The following is a 26673-nucleotide window of genomic DNA, read 5'->3' as shown; positions in this document are numbered from 1 at the left end:
ATCTTTGAAAATGTAGTAGTCTTGAATCTTGAAATTTACTTCTGGTCCTTAATGTACCGACAGAGAAACACAGGGCTGTCTTACTGCTTTATTAACTGTGTGACAAACATACATACTGTAGTGTAAAAATGAAAGGAACATATTTACATTGTCAAATGTTTTAACCCGTGAAGTAAAACATATTCTCCAGTGGAGGCTTTAAAGCATTGCAGGTTATATTCATATGATGCATACCATCAACATGACAAAAACAGACTGTATTTAAAATAATAGCACCCCAGCACTGAGTTGAGACATCAGGTGACATAAGGACTGGTGTTCACATCGGTAAACACTTGCAGCAACAACATCTCGGAATGTCTCTCTTCCAGGTAGTCCTCACCCAGCTCATGAAATGGTTTCTCTCCTCACTTCAGGTGGTGATTAAACGGTGACAAGTCAGGGCGATACGTTACAATATTCAGACCCTCCGACCCCATACCAACCCTTCCCCAAGATCCAATCAGCAGTTCTGTATTTCCATCTGTCTCTCCACTGGTCCACACAGCTGCTGGTGATGTAGAATTCAATACATTCTTAAGTAGCAATAAACTTGTGACTATAAGCAGGTTGTTTCGCTACAAAGTTATTTGGGTTATACTGGTAAATTAGGTGCATCTGTACTGAGAAGCAACTAGCAAAATAAGAGGCAGAGGATTCCAAACATTCAGTATGTATTAATGACTACTGTACTACAACCACGTTATATGGATTGTTTTTAGTTGCATTGGGGTCTGTCCGTTGCATTGAAATATTAACATATATTGTGCCTAGCTCCTAATATATTGGTAACTGGGTTATCTTCATTTGGCCTTTGAATTAGGGATATGAATGAAATTACTTTATGATTCACTCCTGATACACTGAGGGCACCTGTCTGGAAGGCACAGGGAGTGTAGTGGTCTGATTGGGATCAGGCAGGTGTGGTGTGTATTGGGGGGTTAGGTGAGCAGCGGTTTGAGCTCCGACCACCACACAGCCTGAATGGGATTAAGTTCTGCTGCAGCAGTTGGTTCTGGATGGGTCTAGGTGAGGCTGGTGTTGGAGCTGCTGGTACCACTGTTCTTCCTCTGGCTGCTCTGCACCGCGCTGGGCACCTGCAGACCCGTCTGCACTGAGAAACACCCATTCCACACCTGTAGGGGGAGATAGAGCACATGCTTAACTCACAGGCAGGATTTATCTAAGATACCGGTAGTGGTTTCATAACTTTTTTGCTCTGTGAGCCACCCAAAAATCTAAGTTCCTCACCGAGAAGGCTGGTATGACAGGCTGTGTGAACTTGGTTCTAAAAGTGTGCATCAGTGTCTTGGTTCTGGCATTGTAGAAAGACAGTGCACCTGGATGGAGAGAAAGGTAATGTCACGAATGTCCCAGTACTCTGAGGCAGCTTGAAATTTGATACAGCCGCATAGCTAAGGAACACAGAGTGGAAGGGGGGATACCTAGTCAGTTGTACAACTGAATGCATTCAACTGAAATGTGTCTTCCAAACTAGATGCAGACACCACCAGTGTTCATTTGATTACATTACCCAACCCATTCCTGGTCCAATTCTTAATTCAGACCAATTTAATGAAGTAGAGATAACGTGCTGTATGTCAGTCTAAGTTAAGTGGTGCTAACTGGATGGAGGAAACTGCTACAATGGGAACAGGAGATCCATCTCACCCTCCTCGTAGTTGCAGTAGACCCCTATGCGGTCCGGGATGGGACAGTCCAGGGTGCGGGCCTTGTTGTTGTGCTTGGCTGTGAGGCTCTGCTGCAGCCAGTTGTTCAGGTGGATGCACCATGATGCGTTGCTCTTCCCCAGCTGGTCAAAGCGGCCCAGGTTCCGCAGGGCCAAGCCCACAGCGAACGCCTTGCTCTCCTTATCGAACCGCACCTCCCAGTACTGCTGGCCTGCGTCAATAAAAGTGTCTCCCAGTACAGTGTAGGATTCAGCCGTGAATCGGTCTCTGCCGACCCGAGCAGATGGCACTCTCTTGGGTGAATTCATGGCTGTCCTAGGAGAGGAGGCCACCAAAGTTGAACTTTCATTCTATTCACTGTTAAGCACAAAGGATTTGTCAGAAAGTGTTTCTGACCTGGCTGGGGAGTGCATGGGAGATTGGTTGGTTCTGTTCTTGTCCTTGCGGATGTCCTGGACAACCTTCCCCCCGCAGCTGTCCCACTCCACACTGAGGTCCTCCACCTTCAGGTTCTGATGAGCCGAGCCTGCATCCAGCTTGAACAGGAAAGCTGCAAGGAGAGGTGCAGAGGGTTTTCTGACTCATTCTTATCTTGACATCATTAGGACATTAAGGACATTCAGCTACATATATTGTCCCTGTGGAAGACTATGTGCAGTTCACTCACCATGTGTCTCCAGTGTTACAAGCTCAGAGAACTCTCCTGCCACAGCCTTGTTACACGCCTTCACACGGAACGTCATGTAGTGTGTGTCAAAGCGAAGCCCTGAAAATACATAATAACAATGATAATGAATATGATGGCTACTTGATAATTACAGTTGGTAAATTAGAGTCTCCGTATTATTCCTAGACATGCCTTTCATACTGCCCTCTTAATTGTTTCGAAATTACAGAACTTTTTGTACATATTCCCTCCATTTTAGGGGACCAAAAGTTTTGGGAAGAATACACTTAAATAATGTATTGTATCAATTTTATTGTAAATATGAATAGTGTTTCTAAACACTTCTTCATTAATACGGAGGAGATTCTAGAGATTCTGGGTTCAAGTCCAGGCTCTGTCGCAGCCGGCCGCGACCGGGAATGCCCATGGGGGCGGCGACAATTGGCCCAGCTTCGTCCGGGTTATTGGAGGGTTCGACAGGGACTAGCGGCTCCTGTGGCGGGCTGGGTGCAGTACACACTGACACGGTTGCCAGGTGCACAGTGTTTCCTCTGACACATTGGTGTGGCTGGCTTCCGCATTGTGTCAAGAAGCAGTTGGGTTTTGTTTCGGAGGACACACGGCTCTCGACCTTCGCCTCTCCCGAGTCCATACGGGAGTTGCAGAGATGAGACAAGACTGTGACTACCAATTGGATACCACGAAATTGGGAAGAAAAAGCGGTAAAAAAATAAGAAGAAGTGTTTAGAAACATATTATATTATATTTACAATAAAAGTGACTCCAAAATAACACATTATTTACCATTAATTTCTATTCTGCACAAAATAATCTACAAATGCATCCAACAAGTTTGTAGAATCACAATTCTGATGTAATAATCATTGTGTGCTAGGAATATGGGACCAAATACTGAACTTTTGACTACTTTAATAGACATAAGTGAATTTGTCCCAATACTTTTGGTCCCCTAAAATGGGAGGAATATGTACAAAAAGTGCTTTAATTTCTAAACAGTTCACCCGATATGGATGAAAATACCCTCAAATTAAAGCTGACAGTCTGCAGTTTAACCTCATAGTAATCAAATCTGAAGTGCTGGAGTACAGAGCCAAAACAACAACAAAATTGTCACTGTCCCAATACTTTCAGAGCTCACTGTAGTTTAATGTCCACAACCTGGCTCAACCCTAACCCTAGCAAAATGTTCACACCCTGGCTCAAACCTAATCCTAAACATAATCCTATTTCTAACGTTAATCCTAGTTTCATGTCCACATTCCGGTTCAACCCTAACCCTAGCCATAACTCTAACTTCTCTTCTCGAGTGAACTCTTACCTGTAAGGGTGTACTCGGTCTCGCAGATGCCCTCCACTACCATCCATGGGTAGTCCTCTCGGGCGCGGGGCGGCCCCTCATGGTTGGTGCGGCGGTGTTCCAGGTCATAGTGGTCTATCTTGCTGTCGGTCTCAGGCAGAGCCCACTGTACCGTCACCGTGTTGTCACACACCTGGCACTCTGACACCAGAATCTCTGGGGTTGCAGGCACTGGGGAAGAGAGAGATTAGGCTTATTGTCCTACTCATTAGTGACTACCAGCCACAAGCGAAAGACAAAATAATTGTACACATACAAGGCTGCAGTATTGTATTTCAAAAATCCCAATTCATATTAACCATAAAGTTCAGTTCTTAAAGAAAACCAATAGACATGACAGTTCACAGACTGACCTGGGAGGAACTTGATGGCCTGCAGCATCTCCCTCTCTTGGGTGAAGTCCACCATCATGTGACTCATGCTGTCAGTGGCTTTGGCTTTCAGCGACAAACGGAAGGCTGGGGCCATTGTCACACTGCTCTCCCACAAACAAAAACACAGAGAATGAGACATGCCTCATTATTCAACCCACTGAAGGACTGAGGGGACACATTAGTTAGTTAGTGAGTGTTGTACTGTAGTACTACTATAACTAATCACTACACAGAGCTAAAATACTCTTCAACTGTACCACGCGAAAACATTAATGAATCATGAACTGACATACACAAAACATACAAGCTAAACTGACACTGCCAGAGAGGGGATAGACTGGCGCATGTGCCATGAGGGACTGACACATGTTTGAGACAGAGAGGACAGGTGAGGTGAGGGAGAAAAGGCTGAGATGGAATGCCAGAGTGGTGATGAAAGAGCGTGCTACAGAGTGATTGTATGGAATCTATATTTTGTTGGAAAGCATGTGGGTGAGCAGATGGTTAGGGAGTTAAGAAGATACTCTGAGAAATGGGCAGCAATGTACTATACCTATCCTTAATGTCTTTGGCCGCCTGGAGAGAAGCAGAGAGGGAAAGGAAAAGGAAATGAAGGAGATACGGACAAACAGAGAACTGAGTTGCAGCCACATCCTTACAATAAAAACAACACATCTGTGTTAATAAGTTGACACACATCACAACGAACCACATCAGATCAACATACTGTACTGCTTTACAATAACTGTAAATAAAGATAAGAAACAGGTAGTAACTGTGTTCAAACAACAGTCATGCCACTAAAACCATTATGGATATCCTCACGCTAAATACCAATGCCATCGTGGCATCATTGCATAAAATATGTAAATGAAAGTTAGGTTGTAGATGTTTTGCCAACCGTTACCTGAGTGAAGTCGTCTGCTTCCGAGGAGCAGAGAGTCTGATTGGCTACCTCCAATAGCTCCTCGGAGCTCTCCAGGGCTTTGGAGCATGCACTCAGCTGACTCTGAGAGAGAGAGCATGATATATTTAATCACAGTCCAGACACTGTTTCCTTTCAATATAATGAATGTCTTCTATGCTGTACTGTTTCTTTCCATCAAAGGAAAAGTTCATAAGAAAAGTTATTTGGGTTGAATAGCTTTGAATCACTTTCTTTTTTAATTAACCTACTGGAAACTGTACAATATATCCGTTTGGCTACCCACTCACATAATCAAGCACAGAAGGATGCAGTGTAGTGATGTCATTACAAAGCTGCCCCTGCCGTGGCTTTGTCTGACTGACTGACAGTCAGAGGCTAAGAGATAAAGCAGGATTATACACAGACACAACAATCCTCTAGGAATAATAACGTTGCGAACCCCAACACACACAGCCTTTCATGGCAACATTTCTTTCATAGCAACTCTGAATCGGTCTGCACAAAAAGTTCACCCAAATTGTGAGCCTGAGAATGAGTCATGCTACATTGATCATAAGCTGATCTTATGATCGGATAGCCTGGAGAAGTCATCAAAATATTGTTCCAATGTTGAATGTTGATGTTCAAGATGTTGATCTTGAAATCTCAAGAAAATGCAAAGCAAAATCCTGTAAAACCCTTATCCAGTAAAAGCCCAATGAAGCTGAACTGACCTGTAGCTCATAGGTGCGGCTGGCCCTCTCCTGTTTGATCCTGGTGACCATGCTGTCCTTTATATCGTCCAGTACTGAGTGAAGGGAGCTGAACTCTGTCTCCAGGTCCTCCTGGACACGGCTGGAGTTAACCTGCAGGGGTCAATAGAGAAGGAATCAGTTCACTGATAGATACCATGTACATCCAGCCAGTCCGTCTGACTAGTATGCCACGCCAAATTCATAAAACCATGTGTCTATTGTGTTGTGCACATATCCTACTGTCAGGCTGGCATCTTATTGTTAGAGCATCCAGACACGTTGTACAATACCTCCAGGTTCTCCAGGCTCTGTTTCTGACAGCAGATGAAGTTGGTGATCTCCTCATTCTTCAGGGCCAGGGTGGTGGTGATCTTACGAAGCGATTCCTTAACAACATACAAAAGGTTATTAAGCCTAAGAATATATTAGAGAGAACATTATTACATTTTCACATTGGACCAAGTTCTCAATACGCAGAATATAATATTTCCTTGAGATGCCTTGCTTCAAGACAACACATCAGTAGTGACTCCTAACAATACTAGCGTACATTTAAAAAGTAAGGATTAATCATAAATGGTTAGTAGGCTACTCAGTCCCCCAAATCTCTTCCCGGTAATTTCCACTTCTGTGTAAATTGGGATAATGGGACAAACTCTACACTTATTGCAACCTCAAGCTCAGCAAATCGGTCAAAACTAAAAACAGACCGCTGTTAATGTGTCTTGGACTGGTATGCATTTACAAGTTAAATCATTAAAGACTATTCTGAGACCTCCTTAGTCGCAGTTTTTCTCGCGCACGAATTTGAGTCTTCTTGGCGGAAAGTGATGCTCATGTGCATCGAATGTTTGATGTACTGCAAATCTTTATGACGACGCGCCTCCGCGAAATACGCATCATCTTTTAAATCAACTAAAATATGTAAACATACAAGGTTGTATTAAAAGGACAGAATACAATCAAATGATATATAACAGCAACAAAGTCCCGGTCCTTCGCGCTACTCCCCTTTCTTTGTACGCCCTGCGACCGCAGCAAACACAAAACACCTGTTCGGCCACTTCTATCCTACCTTCTGATCTCCCATCTTGCCAGACCAAGAAACCGGTACCGGTGTATCAGTAATTATAAAGGCTATTCGTCGCCGTCCCCTATTTTTGGTTTATTTGCAGCACACTCTACTGGGCTGGTACTGATGCTGCCGGAGTGCATTGCATCTTTCGTCCAACGCCTAGGGCCGTAGTGTGTATTGCGCAGACGCAGTAGAGGAGAACTCTGGGTATTGTCGTTTTTATGTCTGTATCTGGGGGTGAAGGCTATGCGTTTTCCTTGGTAAATGAAAAGCACCTATGGAGAAAATGCAAATGATGATTCATTTAAAAGGCCTATTTCATATGCTAAATGGTATTCTTTAGTTTACCCTCAGGGTTTCCACCAAATAGATGACATAACACGTGAGGTTTTTCATGTTTTAGTAGGCTGCCTGTCCTGTGTTTGACCTCTTTCTTCTAACTATCATAATAAGTGACACATTTTAATGAAAAGGAAAAGACACAATGTGTCATCAATGTTGTTCACTCATTATCACATTATACACATTCTGTGTGGGTTCATCTTCTTACTTCATTGTTCATGACACTCCAAGCGGATAAACTATTTAAATCAGAAACTTTGCATGGCTATTTGATCTTAGTATTGTTTTATGACCGAAAGTCACACGGATATTCTAGAATGATTGTAGTGGCGAAGTGAGTTAACACATTTGGACCAAAACCCCAAAACTCTCGGAAGCCCTTCCAGTTTCTCTGAGCCATACTTACAATATGCCCTTAAATTCCACAGTGCACACCTACAGTACCAACGTTTGAGGACACATGTGACTGCAAGACAACTATGTGTGTAGAGTTTAGTAACTCAGCAAATGTTGTTTTTAATGTAGTCGACAACTCTTTGTAGTTATATGTGCATCCCCCATCAATGTCTGGTTTCAGTATGTGGTAAATGTTGAGCACTTCCTTCCACCCACACATATAGAGTCCTTCCTCATCTCACTCAGGAAGGTACTGTAGCTATGACATGTGGGGACACACTAAGAAGCCCACCATTAAGTCATAAAATGGCCATCTGGAGAAAAGTGACCCTCTTGCTGTTTCTTACAGGTAGGATTACTATTCCTTGCTCTTCAATACATGGTTTAAATTTGACTATATATTTATTTATTTAACCTTTATGGTCATACAAACACTTGCTTTTTGCAATTATATATATATATTTTTTTTTTTTACCTTTATTTAACTAGGCAAGTCAGTTAAGAACAAATTCTTATTTTCAATGACAGCCTAGGAACAGTGGGTTAACTGCCTGTTCAGGGGCAGAACGACAGATTTGTACCTTGTCAGCTCGGGGGTTTGAACTTGCAACCTTCCAGTTACTAGTCCAACACTCTAACCACTAGGCTACCCTGCCGCCCCATAGCTCATTGATTTTCGTTTGCTTTTTCCCTGATCTATACTCACACGTTCTCTTGTTTGCATCTAAATGATCAAACAACTAATCCCTCAATTGTGTGTATTCTCCTGCGACAGGAACGTTGGTGAAGCCTGGTCTGAGCACTGTGATCCTGGATCAGCCACCAAGGACAGTGGAAGTTCATCTTGGTTCCTCTCTTACCCTGAACTGCAGTTTTATGCCCCAAACTCGTGTCACGGTGAACTGGTATTTCAGCCCAACTGGCCACTCAAGCTGCAGCTCCAATACATTGCTGAACAGCAGTACCCATTCGGCTGACAAAACTGGGAAGCTGGATGCTGGGGGTCATGTATCTAAAGAATCTAGAGAGAGTTGGTCCAGATTAATTCTTAAAGATGTCACACACAATAACAGTGGATGGTACTTTTGCCATGTCTCAGTAGAGATTCCCGTCCTTCAACAAGCATGTAGCAATGGAACTCAAGTTAATATATGTAAGTAGAGAAGGAAATCGATTTTTATCTCATTCATCAGTCACTGTGAAATGTTTAGAAATGTTATGATGATGAGTCTTACAACAGTATTGTCAGTGGCAGCACTACTGTTGTTACTGAATGATATACTGTAAATATTTTTTAAAAACAACTCATTATGGTCTTTCTATTGCAGTGGACAACCAGATGAAAAGTACCACTTATACTCCATTGATGACAGGTAAATCCTCCAAACCATAGGCGTTTTCACTGTGTGTGTGTGTGTGTGTGTGTGTGTGTGTGTGTGTGTGTGTGTGTGTGTGTGTGTGTGTGTGTGTGTGTGTGTGTGTGTGTGTGTGTGTGTGTGTGTGTGTGTGTGTGTGTGTGTGTGTGTGTGTGTGTGTGTGTGTTGTGCGGGTTGACTCATAACATACAGTCATCGCGGGCGGATTTAGGGTCATAAAATATTGGGCGGGTTGAATAAAGAAAAAACAATACCTTAAAAATCCATAAATGTATAATTATGGTGCAATTTCATTGAGGCTTTTATTTCATTATTTTAGGTTATCTGGCATTAGTGCATAAGCCTAAGCTTTAGAAACTAACTGTATACGTGAAATAGCCTACATGCCAATCGCCAAAGCTTTTGGGAACAGGCAGAAAAAGTTCACTTCGATCCATCAAGGCTAAAAAAAAATGTAATTCAGTAAGAGATAAGCTGCGAAATGGAACATTTAAAATAAAGAGAAGGGAGGGCCAGAAAATAAATGTTTGGGAAAGATTTGGGGAAGTGGTAAAAGAGGATAATAGCATGTTATGTGATTATTGTGTGATGGTTGTGATGCGCTATACAAAATCGACAGTCACAAGACTGTTTTTTTGTTATTTTTGTTATTGCATCTTCTTCCTGGACCCTAACCATCTTTGCTCCTTGAAAGAAGAGGAGATCACAGAGAACTTTGCTGATGTCAACTAGATCAGCCTGGACTCATGGACTTGACATAACATAGTAAATGTAAATCTGGGACACTCAAGTTAGTATGATATGTTACATTTGGTATGGTTACATAAGAGGTGTGGTTACTTAAGGCAAAAACAAAAGTTGGCAGGGGAAGGGTTAGCTAAAAGGGTTAAGGTTAGGGTTAGCTAACATGCTAAGAAGTTGCAAAGTAGCAAAAAATGTGTAGGTAGTTGAAAAGTTGCTAATTAGCTGAATTTCTAAAGATGTCCGTGATGAGATTCAAACTCGGAACCTTTGAGTTGCTAGATGTTTGCATTATACAAAAGGTTGTGAGTTTGAATCTCATGACGGACAACTTTAGCATTTTAGTTCATTAGCAACTTTGCAACTACATACTACTGTTTTGCTACTTTGCAACTACTTAGCATGTTAGCTAACACTTCCCCTAACATTAACCCTTCCCCTAACATTAACCCTTCCCCTAACCCTAACTTGAACCCTTTTAGCTAACCCTTCCCCTAACCCTAACCATAAGCAATTAGCCTAACTCCTAGACTTAACAATAACCTTAACCCTAACCCCTAACTCCTAGATTTGCTAATGTTAGCCACCTAGCCACGTAGCTAGAATCCATAACATATATGTTTTGCAAGTCGTAACATATACTACGTTTTGCAAATTCATAACATATTGTACGTTTTCAAATTCGTAACATATAATATGAATTATAATTCGTAACATATCATACGAAATGGGTGATGGACATCCACAAAATAACACGTCCATTAGAAATGTAACATATCCTACTAAATGGACTGTCTCGGATTTATGTACAAAATAATATAAAAATGTTCTGAGACTAGACTGACTAGATAGAATGAATGCTTCAATCTATTTATGACATTATTCTGGCGAGCAAGGGTTTATTTAGTCTTCTAGGGCAGCATATAATGACAGAAGAGAAGTTGACTAACAAATAATCTACCAAAATGTCAGAAAAATGCTATCTTTGACAGCGCATTTTCTATATTAGCAGGTTAGGATCGTGTGTGGTCCTCAGATTTTCACAATACATATAGTTGGGTGATTGCGGTAGGGTTATTAGCTATTGCGAATGGGTAAGGGTGAACAAACCGCTGACCTGCACACCACTAATGTGTGTGTTTGTGGGTGAGAAGATGTCAATTGAAATAACTGCTGTTTACCCCCTCCTCACCTTCCAATCAGTAACCCTGTCTCGCCCTTCCAATCGGGTTCTGCTTGTAGACTGGAGGCTGTGGGTAGCAGTGGGAGCAGCGAGTGCCATACTTGTCACACTGCTAGTGGTCATCTGGATCTTAATACAACGAAGGGGATGCAAGAGCAGAGGTACAAGACAGTTTTTGTTCCAAAATATATTTATCTAGTATACATATTTTGAACTTAATTTCAAACCAGATCTTGTGACCTAAAGCAGAGAGGAATAGTTTGTAGAGGGGGAGGATGATCAAACCTAAAGCAGGATGATCAAACCTAAAGCAGAGAGGAGTTTGTAGAGGGGATGAGGATAATCAAACCTAAAGCAGAGAGGAATAGTTTGTAGAGGGGGAGGATGATCAAACCTAAAGCAGAGAGGAGTAGTTTGTAGATGGGGAGGATGATCAAACCTAAAGCAGAGAGGAGTAGTTTGTAGAGGGGGAGGATGATCAAACCTAAAGCAGAGAGGAGTAGTTTGTAGAGGGGGAGGATGATCAAACCTAAAGCAGAGAGGAGTAGTTTGTAGAGGGGGAGGATGATCAAACCTAAAGCAGAGAGGAGTAGTTTGTAGAGGGGGAGGATGATCAAATCACATTTTATTGGTCACATACACATGTTTAGCAGCTGTTATTGCAAGTGTAGTGAAATGCTTATGAAACAGATGAAAGAAAGCTCTGTAATAAATATACAGTTGAAGTCTGAAGTTTACATACACCTTAGCCAAATACATTTAAACTCAGTTTTTCACAATTCCTGACATTTAATCCTAGTAAAAATGTCCTGTTTTAGGTCAGTTAGGATCACCACTTTCTTTTAAGAATGTGAAAATTCAGAATAATAGCAGAGAGAATGATTTATTTAAGCTTTTATTTCTTTCATCACATTCCCAGTGAGTCAGAAGTTTACATACACTCAATTAGTATTTGGTAGCATTGCCTTTACATTGTTTAACTTGTGTCAAACGTTTTGGGTAGCCTTCCACAAGCTTCCCACAATAAATTGGGTGAATATTGGCCCATTCCTCCTGGCAGAGCTGGTGTAACTAACTGAGTCAGGTTTGAAGGCCTCCTTGCTCGCACATGCTTTTTCAGTTCTGCCCACAAATGTTATATGGGATTGAGGTCAGGGCTTTGTGATGGCCACTCCAATACTTTGATTTTGTTGTCCTTAAGCCATTTTGCCACCACTTTGGAAGTATGCTTGGAGTCATTGTCCATTTGGAAGACCCATTTGCGACCAAGCTTTAACTTCCTGATTGATGTCTTGAGATGTTGCTTCAACATATCCACATAATTTTCCTTCGGTGGTCATGATGCCATCTATTTTGTGAAGTGCACCAGTCCCTCCTGCAGCAAAGCACCCCCACAACATGATGCTGCCATCCCTTGCTTCACGGTTGGGATAATGTTCTTCGGCTTGCAAGCCTCCCCCTTTTAACTCCAAACATAACGATGGTCATTATGGCCAAACAATTCTATTTTTGTTTCATCAGACCAGAGGACATTTCTCCAAAAAGTATGATCTTTGTCCCCATGTGCAGTTGCACACCGTAGTCTGGCTTTTTTATGGAGGTTTTGGAGCAGTTGCTTCTTCCTTGGTGAGCGGCCTTTCAGGTTATGTCGATATAGGACTCATTTGACTGTGGATATAGATACTTTTGTACCTGTTTCCTCCAGCATCTTCACAAGGTCCTTTGCTGTTGTTCTAGGATTGATTTGCACTTTTCACACCAAAGTACGTTCATCTCTAGGAGACAGAACACGTCTCCTTCCTGAGCAGTATGACAGCTGCGTGGTCCCATGGTGTTTATACTTGCATACTCTTGTTTGTACAGATAAACGTGGTACCTTCAGGCGTTTGGAAATTGCTCCCAAGGATGAACCAGACTTGTGGAGGTCTACAATTTTTTTTCTGAGGTCTTGGCTGATTTCTTTTGATTTTCCCATGATGTCAATCAAAGAGGTAGGGCTTGAAATGCATCCACAGGTACACCTCCAATTGACTCAAATGATGTCAATTAGCCTATCAGAAGCTTCTAAAGCCACAACATAATTTTTGGGAATTCTCCAAGCTGTTTAAAGGCACAGTCAACTTAGTGTATGTAAACTTCTGACCCACTGGAATTGTGATACAGGGAATTATAAGTGTGTTAATCTGTCTGTAAACAATTGTTGGAAGAATTACTTGTGTCATGCACCAAGCAGATGTCCTAACTGACTTGCCCAAGCTATAGTTTGTTAACAATAAATTTGTGGAGTGGTTGAAAAACAAGTTTTAATGACCCCAACCTAAGTGTATGTGAACTTCCGACTTCAAATGTATCATAGCACTGAGAGAGAGAGAATAAGAGAGAGAGGGAGACATGAAAAAACAGCAAGCCTTGTGCACTCATTTACAGAGCAGCTAATATGCACAAAGTGAGGTCTGCCCTTAGAGTGTGTTGAATGAGAGATCAGGTGGTATGTGGTTAGAAGCTCTGAGACAGAGCGGGGGAGGATAGGTGAACGTCTCAGGTTCATTCTTTCCAGCTTCTCAGCTGTGTCTTGTCCTTTCTGCCCAGTCTACGACCTTCTTGACAGTGCAGGCTGCTGAGCAAGGACAGTTAATCAGATGTGAATATTTGTTGGTGTGACAATGACTTTGGAGTATTTTTTTTTCTTGTGTATTTCCAGAAAATCCTATCTATTCGAATATGCCTCCACCAAGATCTGCAATAAAACAGCCCTCTCCGCATCCAGGAATACAGATGGACAACCAGAAGTTACCTTCTCCTTTAAAACACACCAGGACCCCAGCCACAACCCATTACAGCAAACATGTCAGGACCCCAACTCCAGCCAGGACCCATGACAGCAAATATAGCCTAAAATCCTAAGACTTTTTATGATTACAATTAATCATATTTCCTCTACTGAAACTATGTCAGCAAGTAATTTGTTATCTCGTGTGTTGTGAGTGAAGTCTGACTTGGTCCTATCCTGTCCTATTACATGAGCTATCACTTTAGTATGTTTTTTTTTTTCAGGGACTGCTGTTGATTACTTCTCCAGCAATTGGCATGCCATGGTAGCCTACTAAATTCTGAGAAATTATTGTTGTGTAAATATTATTCTCAGGGTCATTTAATGTTCTCCAAATTCTATAAAGCGTAATCTAGCAATAAAGAAAATAAGTGCTATTTTCTGGAATTTACAGTATGTTGTATCAGTAGCCTTTGTAAAAAAGACTGGGCAACACACTGTGGGCTTGAAGGAAATATCTACATCTGTTAATAGTGCATTAATGAAATTCCATATTTCAGTATTTTCTTGCAATTGTAGTGTCAAAATTGTAAACAAATACTATGTGACTGGCAATTGTGCTATACATGTATGCAAGGACAGAAACATACATCAAGTTCGTTTTAGACAAAGTCTTTAAAATGATAGCCTACTAGACAACCACTTCAAAGGTGTCATCCTAAAAACAGAGCCAATGTATCCGTCTAATGTATCAGTCAATCAACGTCCATCCTTCGAAAATAGAAAAACATGGTCACGTGATACCTTGCCCCATCTATGTACTTGTGGTGCTTTCACGACAGCTGGGAACTGTGGCCTTCAGGTCGGAAATATACAAATATGCCCGAGTTTCCGGCGTGGAAGTCCGTGTTGGAAGATCATTAAAAAGATTCTGCCCAGTCAGAGTTCGTTTTTTCCTAGTTGTCTTGAATGCACTGTAGTAGGAAGTGGAGATTTCCGAGTTCCCATTTGTTTCGAATGTGGCATTGGTAGAGACGAACTTCACAGGATTATCGAGCTAACGTGCACACTAGCCAGCAAACGTTACAAGTGGAGCCGAAAGAGAATACTGATGTCAAATGGAAGATACTCTGGATCAATTTCTAATGGCGTAGACTGAGAATAAATATAACTGTTCCAGGTAAGTCATGTAGGCCTATTGGTATTTGAATTTTCGCGAGCAGCATTTGTTTGGTTGTTCTTCATGGGTGAGGTCAATTTGTAACAAGTGAAATTATTCTCAGCTAACTAGCCAGCAACCTTGGTAGCAGGTAAAGTGGTGTAACAAGATTATTATAAACGTCATACACTCCCTTTAGTGAACACCTTTGGCGAGTTTTAATGTGCAACGTCAGTGATTTTTTTTTTTACCTGTCCTAATCAGTAATAATTCAAGAAGCGTCAATATTTGCCCGAATAAAGTAGCGTTATAGCACGTCCTTTTCATAACTTACCTTTTCCCACCTGTCATTAATTTAATTTCTTTATCAGAAATGTAATATTTGACGTCAAATTTATAACAAAGTCCAGGTGTGAGGTTGAATCAGCATCACAGTCAGGTCAGAAACATTGATTATCTGTCCTAAATATAATTATTCAAATTGCCCTATTATTTATAAGAGAAGTGCTTTCAATCATGTATTATATGGAACCTATTTTTTTTGACTTAGCTGTCCACTGTTTTTAATCTATTCTTCCAGATGTCATCAACACAGACTGACATTAAATATCTGAACAATAAGCTGTATTTTCAATTTATTTAAAGATTGTTTACATTGTAATAGGGAAATGGGTTTATGTCAATGAATATGTATTTAATCCATTAAACATATTGCATAATTGGTAGAATGCTCTATGTTTATGTTATCTGCCCATAAGCGATTTAATGAACATGTTGTCATTGTTGTGTATTATGGACACACAATTGCACTGGGATTTGACACATAATGTCAAATCCCAGTGCAAGTGGTATGCTGCATAACAGCTCAGAGGCAGAAAACATTTGTGTAAATTCTCTAAATCAATAGGGATTGATTTTACCAGTGGAAACACATTGGACATGACCAGCCTGGTATGCCAATATTCCTAGTGGCAAATTGGGACCTGGTCAATTAAATAGTCAGTTGGCAGAAGTTTGGTATTCCCATGAAACTGTGAGGAGCCTCTGAGCAGTCTGAGATTTGAAGGAGTTCATATTTTCCTTTGTCTCCCAGCTCCTGCTGAGACTTGCCCATGATGTGTTTGTGTAGGCAGCCTAGCCATGCATGTTTCACTGATTGTGCTCAATTTGTTAGAACAGGGCCTAGTAAATAAAAGGTTGTCTGTTTATACTCAAGTCATTGTATAAAACATTGTTTCATAAATTGTTATAGCCTATATGAAGGCCCCCCAAGGCTGATCTCACTATTCATAACCCTGGTCATTCATAACCCCATTCATGGAAAAAAAGAGTTTAGCAATTAGTTGTATTATTCCAGCTAATTAACTTTCTCACCCTAACAACACATCTGGTGGCCTATTGTTATCTTGATAAAATTATTTATTTTAGTAATCTGAGCTAGTGAAAACATAACCTTATCCTGAACTGGGTGTGTTTTTTCCACACAATGGTGTTTCACAACAGTGGCTATGACACAAGGAGTGTCAGAGGTGTACTCCCAGTTTCCTGTTCAAACCCAGCTCCATGGAACACACTGTCACTGCCATTCACTGCTCTGGTAAATCAGTTACAGTACAACTCAATTCTGTGCAGCAGTAGCCTACAGATTAGGAGAGGGCATTTTTGCTCAAGTCAAATGTAGAAGCACTAAGGCCCAGGTCCTATTCTCAGACCATCTGCACCAAATCAATCTCCAGATTATGAAATTGGAGTGTCAGTACGAGTTTGGGTTTTAGTATTCTGGGGGCTGCCATATCCGGTCTGCCACAAGTACACATTTGGATTCCCTTTGCCTAGTCTAGTGGAGCGCTACATATTGAACTATGCCAGAGGTGATTGAACTTAATATCCACGACTAAAAATATCTTAATGACAGGAGAGTCCTGAACTGTTTAGAGAGCGTGGCGGTCTTGACCCCTGTTTGATTCCTGTAAACCTTTTCTGGCTGAAATTGTCTGATCACCTCCACATCTCTTCTCACTTAAGACTTTCCTGCTTTTTACAGGTGGCCTTTGAACCCTAATCCTTTCCAACTTTCTCCCTCTAGGTTGATAGTGTTGACACTCAATGAATGTCATTATCGCTATATACAGTGCCTTCATAAAATATTCAAACCGTTTGACTTATTCCACATTTTGTTGTTACAGCCTAAATTCAAAATGGATTTAAAAAAAATATTCTCACCCGTCTACACGCAATACCCCATAATGACAGTGAAAACATGTTTTTAGAAAATCTTGCTAATCTTTTGAAAATAAGGGTTGTGAATACTTTACAAAAGTACTCACACCCCTGTGCTATGACACTCTAAATGGAGCGCTTGCATCCAATTTCCTTTCATCATCCTCTACAACTTAATTGGAGTCCACCTGTGGCCAATTCAATTAGACATAATTTAGAAAGAAACACACCTGTCTATATAAATTCCCACAGTTGACAGTTCATGTCAGAGCAGAAACTATTGTACCATGAAGTCAAAGGAACTGTCAGATCTCTGAGAATTGTGATGACGCATATATCTGGGGAAGGATCTCCATCGTTGGTAAATGGAAAAAATATGGAACTACCCAGACTCTGCTTAGATCTGGCCGTCCGACCAAACTGAGAACGAGCAAGAAGGACCCTGGTCAGGGAGGTGACCAAGAAACCAATGACCACTCTGATAGAACTCCAAAGTCCCTTGGCTGAGATGGGAGAACCTGCCAGAAGGACAACAGTCTCTACAGCACTTCACCAATCTGAGCTTTATGGGAGAGTGGCCAGACTGAAGCCACTCCTGAGAAAAAGGTACATGACGGCACGCCTGAAGTTTTCAAAGAGGCACGTGAAATACTGCGTGCATAATATTTTGCCTTGAGTCAATAATTGTACTATTTGGCCTGAATGCAAAGCGCTATGTCTGGAGAAAACCAGGTACAGCTCAACACCGTCTAACACCATCCGTACCGCAAGGCATGGTGGTGGTGGCATTATGCTATGGGGATGCTTTTCAGTGGCAGGGACTGTGAGACTGGAAAGGATAAAGGGAACAATGAATGGCGCCAAATACAGGCAAATCCTTGATGAGAACCTACTTCAAAGTGCAAACGACCTTAGACTGGGGGCAAAGATTTCCGTTCCAACAGGACAATGACCCCACGCATACAGCCAAAGCAATGCTAGAATGGCTTCAGAACAAGAATGTGAAAGTCATTGAGTGGCCCAGCCACAGCCCAGACTTGAATCCTGTGGAAAGACTTGTAGATTGCTGTTCACCGTCGCTCCCAATCTAATTTAACTGAGCTTGAGAAAATCTGCAAGGAATGGGAGAAAATCCCCAAATCCAGATGTGCAAAGCAGATACAGACATACCCAAGACGACTCAAAGCTGTAATCGCCACCAAAGGTGCTTGTACAAAGTATTTACTCAGTGGTGTGAAAACAGTTGTAAATGAAATATTTCTGTATTTCAATTTCACAATGTTTTTTACAAATGTTTTCACTTTGTCTTTATGGGGTATTGTGTGTAGATGGGTGAGAAACTCTTTAATCCATGTTGAATTCAGGCTGTAACACAACACAACTTGGAATAAATCAAGGGGTATGAATACTTTCTGATGGTATGATAATTGAGTGTACGAAACATTAGGAACACCTGCTATTTCCATGAGACTGACCAGGTAAAAGCTATGATCCCTTATTGTTAAATCAACTTCAAACAGTGTAGATGAAGCGGAGGAGACGGGTTAAGAATTATTTATTTTTTAGCCTTGAGACAATTGAGACAGGGATTGTGTATGTGAGTTATTCAGAGGGGCAATGGGTAAGAAAAAATATTTAAGTGCCTTTGAACGGGGTATGGTAGTAGGTGCCAGGCGCACCGGTTTAAGTGTGTCAAGAACCTCAACGCTGCTGGGTCTTTAATGTTCAATAGTTTCCCTTGTCTGTGTCAAGAATGGTCCACCACCCAAAAGACATCCAGCCAACTTGACACACGTGTGAGAAGCATTGGAGTCAACATGAGCCAGCATCCCTGTGGAACGCTTTCGACACCTTGTAGACTCCATACCCAAATGAATTGAGGCTGTTCTGAGGGCAAAAAGGGGTTCAACTCAAGATGAGGAAGGTGTTCATAATGTCTTGTACACTCAGTGTATATCCAAATCAGCAGGTAGCCTACTTAACTCATTTAGCATACCCTCAACATCTGCTTTGTAGGTGAATTGCATCAATTATGGAGCTGTCAATGGTTGCTTACTGATTCAGGCATGATGCAATCAGTATTAGAAAATGTATTCAAATTGAGAAGTTCAATTGTACAAATTATATAACTTGGGCTTTGCGTAGTTCTAAATTTCAAAAGTTTTTTTATATAGATCCTCAATCTGGTTTCTCTGGCTGTACTAGAAAAAATACCATTCATCTCCAATAAAATAACTCGTCATCGGAAAGTGAGGGTGGTTGAACATGTGAATGGATGTGGCTTAGGTGTCATAAAAGCTTCACGAATCAACAAAGTGATGTGAATAGTGAAACCAGACTGGAGGGCCAGTGACATCATTTGACAACGTGTTTTGCATTGACTCACACAACTTGTTAAATGTTTCATTGTTGGCCACAAAAGACCAAAAACACCAGGAAATCAGCTCCAAGTGATTTTAATTTTGGAAATCTGTTCCCAAGTCTTCCATGCTTGAAAATATCTGTCAAACACAGTGAATAACAACTTGTAGTCATTCAAACCAGCTGTAGTGCTTAACTGTAGTCTCCCTCCCCTGAGGCGTAAAGTATGTGTGCTCTCCCTGCTCTGTCAAAAGTTGAGCAGTCGCTAGCATGCACCAGCTCGTTTCTGTGTTTTTAAAGTAACAACAAGAAACCAGCATCTGTTGCAAGGGGCTATTTTTTTTGTCTGTTTAACAGCATTTCTGTGTTTTTGATCCCCAAAATAAATAAGTCCTCAGTGTTTTGTTGCCTGTCATGGATAGCGCCCTAGGTTTTTCTTGTGCACGTGACCTGGCTTGGAAAAACTCTGCATGGGCCCTGGTTTAGTCTAAAGGACAGTCTGAACATAGTCTACGCAATGGATCCAATGGAGGGTCGTTTGTGTAGCTCTCTACATAATTCTTAGTACTTTAGTGAGGCTGAATTTTTCGAACTCGACGCAAACGGAGCTCTGTTTCCGTAGACTGAAATCACTGTGGAGAGCCCTTAACTAGGACCCAGGGTTTGTCCATGTCAGGTCTTATGGTAAGGAAAAACGCAAGTGCTCTAGTCATAGGAGCAGAAGGGATCCAACCCAAGTATTAAAACCAGTGAATCACAGGAACCTCTGAGTGTTAAATTAGAGAATCAGTGTGATTTGCATGCATGCCCCAACCTGAGCATATTTCCAGCTGCTAGTATCCTGGTAATCAGAAGGAAGCGGCACACACCCAGGTCCTCATCATTGGGGGTCAGACAGACCGGAAGAGAGAGTAAGGGAGGTGGAGACCTATTAATTTCTTTCTTTTAGCCAGTTGGATCATAACATCAATATGATATGATATGATGATGATGATGATTTTGTCTTTAGACTACTTCATGCAGTCTGTTGAGTCGCTCTTACTCATGTATTGTGTTCTCATGTCCCCAGATGAGAGCCTCAGGACCAGCATAAAGATCCCCTGAATTGGGAAGTTTGAACTACCACGTCCTACAACAGTACCTGGGACAGTATGGATTCTCTCCTGAGCTACAGAGGAGGTAGCAGCAGCTGCAAGTGTTTATGTTGGAGGCTGATACCATCATAGCTATTGACCATCAGAACACTAATACTGGAGTCTCTATAGAGACATGAACTGCTGACCTTGAGCTACAGTGTGTTATTGTGTAAGCAGGACTAAGCAGTGCTCCCACACACACCCTCCCACCTGGGCACTACGCCATGTCTCCTCTCTCTGCTCTGGGTGTTTTCTGTGGATTGTTCCTTCCTCTGTCTCTCAGTGAATACAACACTCACAACTGTATCCCACGGAAGAGTGTCCTTTACCAGGGTAAGTCCCTCACTCTCACATCTCACCCTCACTCCCTGTTTTCTCATAACGGTGTAGTGGAGTGCATCTGTTTCCTCAAATACTAAAAAGTTGGAATGAACAGACACACAGTTTGTGATACAGAGCAATCATTGAGTTTTCGAATGCTTTCCTGTTTAGACAATATGAAGCTGTTCAGAGAGGAAGGGATTTGTAACTACTCCACCATGTTGGTTCGAGAGGATTTGGGCCTGCTGCTACTCGGGGCTCGAGAGGCTGTCTATGCCCTGGACATCAATGATATTTCCATCAAGAAGTCATGGGTAATCAGTTATCCTCTTTAGCTGTCAGTTATCCTGTATCATTTGCATACATTATTTTATAAATCACAAATGGACTGCAATAAAAGGTAACTACTCTGCGGTGACCTAATACCAATGCTTTAGAATCATAAATCCATTACCTAGAACATACTTTGATGTGCAGTACTCTCTGTTAGGTATACTGGCGGGTCACCAAGGAGAAACAGATGGAGTGCACATACAAAGGGAAACATGCTGAAGTAAGTGGCTCCATCAATCATGAAACAGTTCTCCTCACAGATATCTGTGACGTGAGTTGTTTATCTGAACACCAACTGAAGACAGGACAAACAGAACCAGATAAATTCACTGAAATCCATAAAATGACTAATTCTCATCCCCGTTCTCTTGCAGATCGAATGCCGTAACTACATCCGGACGCTGCATAAAGTGGATGATGGCAGAATGTATGTGTGCGGGACAAATGCTTTCAGCCCCACCTGTGATTACATGGTAAGAATAGCTTGGCCAGAACAGGACAGTTAGGACATCTTCCTGTAAGAATAGCTCTGGTATTTGAAGCTATCATGTGACTGCTGCAGACAGGCAGTTGTCATTGAATATTTACAGTGAGTGTGAAATGTTTGCATACTACAGACACCTGCCTTCACTCTCTCTACTGTTAGTGGACACTGAGTGTAACACATTTTGCCCTCTGGGGATTAGTATAAAGTATATGCCTACATCTCACTCCCTGAAACGGTGTGAATGAATACAATTAAATAGTGGCTTTGTTTGTGACCCTGACAGACGTATTCTGAAGGACAGCTGAGACTAGAGGAAGCGCAGGAGGAGGGAAAAGGGAAATGCCCCTTTGACCCCTTCCAGAGATACTCATCCATCATGGTCGGTATGTACTGTGCCTCTCTTGTCTGTCTCTGGTTATCTGCTCTCACACAATGACAGACTTGTGTATCCATTGAAGTCCAACTTGCACCAACTGAAGAGTGGGGTTTCAAAGGTGCAATCTAGAACTTTCATTTTCGGTTGAAAATGCTGCCGCTGCACTTGTTTAAGGGGGGTTGTAAAAGTGAAGGGGCTGGGTATTTGTGAATTGAACAAGTTTTCTGCTTTATGGCTCAATGTGTTTATTACTTTGTTGCCAGTGGCAAAATTTAAAGATTGCACCTGTAATTCTCTAAATACTTACAATATTATTTACTTTGCTTGAAGATCCATTATGTTTCCCCCTTGTAATTCTTATGTCTCTGATCTGCCAGGAAATGACCTGTACTCTGCTACCTCAATCAACTTCCTGGGCTCTGAGCCTGTTGTTCTCCGCAGCTCTTCCTCTGCTCTCCGCACCGAGTTCAAGAGCTCCTGGCTCAACGGTCAGCTCTCCTTCGCTGTTCATACTTGTTATAAACTTCTATACTGCTACACACCATGCCTTATATTCTATTCATTTGTGCACCATATCTCCTAACACCTGCAGATGAACTTTGAATGGCAAAATGTATCCATAGCATTTTACATACTCTGTACCTTGAGTAATAGCCTAGATCCTATAGGTCTCTGTGTTTTTGAATTATGAAACTGAACTTCAACTACTCCTGTAAAACAGTTCCTGATAGGTAGCGTAATAAGTGCTTATTATGGTTTGATTTCAGAACCCAACTTTGTGTACATGGACCTTGTCCCCGAGAGCAATAACAACCCAGAGGGCGATGATGATAAGGTCTACCTGTTCTTCAGCGAGAACGCCATGGAGTATGACTTCTACAACAAGCTCATGGTGTCACGAGTGGCTCGTGTATGCAAGGTAACAACTTGTTACAAATGTACTTTCAGCTGCAAGAAGTACAAGTTTCATTGGTCCATACATGGTATTTTAAATATAAAGAACAGTACACTGTTTAAACTGTGCAAGGGTATAGTGTGTGCATGTGTCCTTCTCTCCAAAAGTTTTCACTTGTTTGACTAGAACTCACACTGTGTAGGGGGATATGGGCGGCCAGCGGACGCTCCAGAGGAAGTGGACGTCGTTCCTGAAGGCTCGTCTGGACTGCTCTCTGCCAGAGTCCAGCCTGCCCTCCATTGTACAGGATGTCTTCCTACTCAAAAATGATGACTGGAGCAAAAGTGTTTTCTACGCGGTGTTCACTCCCCAGTCGTGAGTATTCTCAATAGAATCCAGTGACTTTAAAGTTGGTAACATTGTTACAGTAGGAAGTGGACTGAGATTCTCACTATGTTTTAAATGGTTGCTTTACATGCACGTTTACCATAATCATAGGGCCAGGAGTTTTCCCCAACCATGTGACCTGACCAGGTAAAAGCTCTGGCTAATGGAGGGATAACTATGGCCTAGGGTATTTATCACGTGGTCAGGAAAGACATAGGGCCCTAACCATAATATATATTGGTGGTTTGAAAACATCAAACATGTTTTTCTGACTGTGTGTTTGCGCTAGGAGCTTGTCCGACATGTCTGCAGTGTGTGCGTACAGTGTGTCAGCTATCGGAGACGTGTTCAATAAGGGGAAGTTTAAGACACCAGTGACTGTGGAGACGTCCCATGTGAAGTGGGTAATGTACAGTGGAGAGGTGCCCACCCCCAGACCTGGAGCCGTAAGTCCCAATTTAATATCATTGTGAATCTCTAAATGGTTTAGGGCCACAAAAGGAAATTATCAACTTTTCTACATTTCAACTACTAACTCAGCACTAATAAATGTATTATCATTATCAAGTTATTACCACTCATCAATCCTTTGTTTTTCAGTGCATTAACAATGCAGCACGGGCCCTTGGGATGGAGCGCTCCCTGGACCTGCCAGACAAGACCCTGCAGTTCATCAGGGACCGGCCCCTCATGGACGAGGCCGTGCGCCCTCTGACCGGGGGTCCGCTGCTGGTCAAAAAAGGTGCCATGTTCACGCGCCTGGTGGTGGACAATGTGCTAGCTCTGGATGGAGAGAGATACGCAGTCATGTTCATCGGCACAGGTACTGTCAGCACACACAGCCCCAAAACAGACTTCTTCTGGCAGTGGATATCAATGACATGGGTGTCCTTCTCTTCTTACAGAGAACGGCTATGTGCAGAAGGCAGTGAACTATGCTGGGGAGATGTTCATCATTGAGGAAATACAGCTGTACCAGACCCCAGAGGCTATCAGGACGCTACGCCTCTCCTCCAGCACGGTAACACTAACTCAAGTCAATCAAACTTGATTTGTATCGCGCATTTAACAAATGCGTTCTTCAAATGTCTTATTGGCAACTCGGGTTTAAAACCCCAAGGTGCAGCAACATTTTACAAAGCATTTTGCAAAACAACATTTTACTGATAAAGGTAATTCATACAATGTAAACATAACGGTTTTTCATGATCAATGTCAGTTTATTGTTGTCTACAGGCACTTCTGTAGACCGATGGTTACTCATTTACGTTTTATTTCCTTGGCACTTACAATAGAGCATTCAAGGAGAATGGCATTGTCATTGCTGTTACTAACAGTGGGTGGAGCCGACTCATCGAGCTGCTGACACTCATGTGGTATTTGCTTGTTTGTATTCTTGTTTCCTCAGGGTCAGTTGTATGCAGGCTCAGATTTTGGAGCAGTGCAGATACCTCTGAGTGACTGTGGCCGCTATGAGTTGTGTCTGGACTGTGTCTTGGGCAGAGACCCTTACTGTGGATGGGACCTCTCCACTGGCATCTGCTCTGCTGTGGCCAGTTCATCCTCTGACACGTACGCTCCACACTAGCATTTTCACTGGGGAGTAACCCCTGACAAGTGTTTACTATATGTTAGAATGTAAGTATACACTTGATATATTAGGGTATTTGTCTTTCAGGAACATGATTCAAAGTCTAAAAGATGGTGATATATCAAAATGTCCAAAATCAGGTAAATTGATTTCACAATATATGTTCAGCACATTACCAACAAAGAACAGATCTAGTCATCACTTCCTTTGACAAGTAGATACACATAGGAATAATTGCGTTTTTTGCAGAGACTGTGAAACCAGAGAACTACACCTTAGTCCCTGGGAACAACATCAAGCTGCCGTGCCATCCTGCCTCCAACCTGGCACAGGTACACTGGCTCTTCTTAGGGCAACAGCTGCATGCTGACGCTAAGTATTACATCTACAACGGAGGAATCCTTATTCTTAATGCCTCTGCCTCCGACGCGGGCCAGTACACCTGTGAGTCTGTAGAGCAGGTGAAAAGCAGACCACACACCAGGACTATGGCAGTCTATCAACTGCGGCCCCACACTAATGCAGAGGGTGAGGAGGAGGAGGAGACGACGACAGAGTCCCCCCATAGCCACAATACCCCACTACCAGAGGTGCCACAGACTTTGGAGCCCCCGCTCCCTCCTGAGTCATGGAGTGTAGACAGCAGGGTGGTAGGCCTGCAGGTGGCGGTAGCGCTCCTCTCTCTGATGCTGCTTGGTCTAGTAGCCTGGAATCTATATAAAAGGAGCTTTAGAAACAGATCTTCAGAGAACTCCGGTGTGGGCCAGGTGAAAAGGCTGTCAGTTGACTACATTCAAAATAGGACTTCAGTGATTAAGTTGCTGGGACCTACACCCAGTCATAACGCAAACAATAACCATCACGCGGTCATAGCTTTCAAAGGGAATGGGGAGCACCACTTTTCTCCGGGAGGCAATATTTCCACTATGGATGGGTTGGGTTACATTGACAACGAGTCAGAGATCTGACCCTGAGTGTTAACCACTCTCTGGGGTTTGCTCTCTTTCTCTCACCAGGCAGCTGATTTAGGACACTATGGCAATGTCAAGCTCTGTACATTGGACTTGCGATAGAGGGGAATGTTTTATATTTTTCTAGGAATTGTCCAGAAAAACATTTTCCCACCAGGTTGAATTTATTTTATATAGTCATGCCATAATGCAAATATACAGTGAGCTCCAAAAGTATTGTGCCCAGTAGAAATTAATGGTAAATAATGCATTGTTGTGAGTCACTTATTGTAAATATGAATAGAATGTTAATGTGGCTACAGATAGTCCTGAATGAATTGTGATTAATTACAAAGTTACAGATCAAATATCATACCCACCTCTCACAATTACAATAACAGGGGAGGTTAGCATGATATTTGTGCGTCTAACTTTCTCACTCATAATTATTCACAATTTCATTCAGGACTATCTGTAATCATGATAACCTCCACATTAATGGAGAAGTGTTTAGAAGCATATTTAATTTTTTATTTACAATAAAAGTGACTAAGATGACAATATATTATTTACCATTAATTTCTATTGGGCACAAAATAACACTACCAAAACAAACAGCAAATGCATCCAACAAGTTTGTAGAAAGGGAAAGACCTAGTCAGTTGTACAACAGAAATGTGTCTTCCGCATTTAACCCAACCCTTCTGAATCAGAGAGGTGCGGTGGGCTGCCATAAATCGACATCCACGTCTTCGGGGGCCCG

At 42.0% G+C, this 26673-nt stretch overlaps 2 protein-coding genes across 6 annotated transcripts; one reads left to right on the top strand and one right to left on the bottom strand.

Annotated features, from left to right (window-relative positions):
* Positions 1 to 74: 74 nt before the first annotated feature.
* On the bottom strand, positions 75 to 7057 carry LOC112250906 (fibronectin type III and SPRY domain-containing protein 1). Its single transcript, XM_024421442.2, has 12 exons — positions 6887 to 7057; positions 6102 to 6197; positions 5791 to 5922; positions 5057 to 5158; positions 4703 to 4725; positions 4129 to 4250; positions 3737 to 3946; positions 2398 to 2496; positions 2127 to 2280; positions 1711 to 2045; positions 1291 to 1379; positions 75 to 1175 (listed from the first exon to the last, which is right to left on the bottom strand). The coding sequence occupies exons 1-12, from the start codon at positions 6899 to 6901 to the stop codon at positions 1065 to 1067; spliced, it is 1488 nt and encodes a 495-aa protein (XP_024277210.1). The 5' UTR covers positions 6902 to 7057; the 3' UTR covers positions 75 to 1064.
* Positions 7058 to 7866: 809 nt separating this feature from the next.
* LOC112250903 (semaphorin-4E) lies at positions 7867 to 26541 on the top strand. Of its 5 annotated transcripts, none has more exons than XM_042322113.1 (19): positions 7867 to 7973; positions 8400 to 8777; positions 8953 to 8997; positions 10984 to 11085; positions 13626 to 14874; positions 20504 to 20903; positions 21063 to 21205; positions 21382 to 21444; positions 21599 to 21697; positions 21995 to 22094; positions 22465 to 22575; positions 22855 to 23006; positions 23185 to 23357; positions 23659 to 23815; positions 23970 to 24192; positions 24275 to 24390; positions 24778 to 24941; positions 25048 to 25100; positions 25210 to 26541. In XM_042322113.1, exons 6-19 carry the CDS (start codon positions 20795 to 20797, stop codon positions 25926 to 25928), a joined length of 2382 nt encoding a protein of 793 aa, XP_042178047.1. In that variant the 5' UTR covers positions 7867 to 7973; positions 8400 to 8777; positions 8953 to 8997; positions 10984 to 11085; positions 13626 to 14874; positions 20504 to 20794; the 3' UTR covers positions 25929 to 26541. The 5 variants fall into 5 exon arrangements, with proteins under 5 accessions (XP_042178047.1, XP_042178048.1, XP_042178049.1 ...); XM_042322114.1 differs by having other exon boundaries at positions 10945 to 11085; XM_042322115.1 differs by lacking the exons at positions 7867 to 7973; positions 8400 to 8777; positions 8953 to 8997 and adding an exon at positions 9617 to 9790.
* The last annotated feature ends 132 nt before the right edge of the window (positions 26542 to 26673 follow it).

Source organism: Oncorhynchus tshawytscha, linkage group LG05 (genome assembly GCF_018296145.1).
Source record: "Oncorhynchus tshawytscha isolate Ot180627B linkage group LG05, Otsh_v2.0, whole genome shotgun sequence".
NCBI classification, from domain to species: Eukaryota; Metazoa; Chordata; class Actinopteri; order Salmoniformes; family Salmonidae; genus Oncorhynchus; species Oncorhynchus tshawytscha.
The sequence above is the reverse complement of the archived record's forward strand: the minus strand, read 5'-3'. Positions and strand labels throughout refer to the sequence as shown.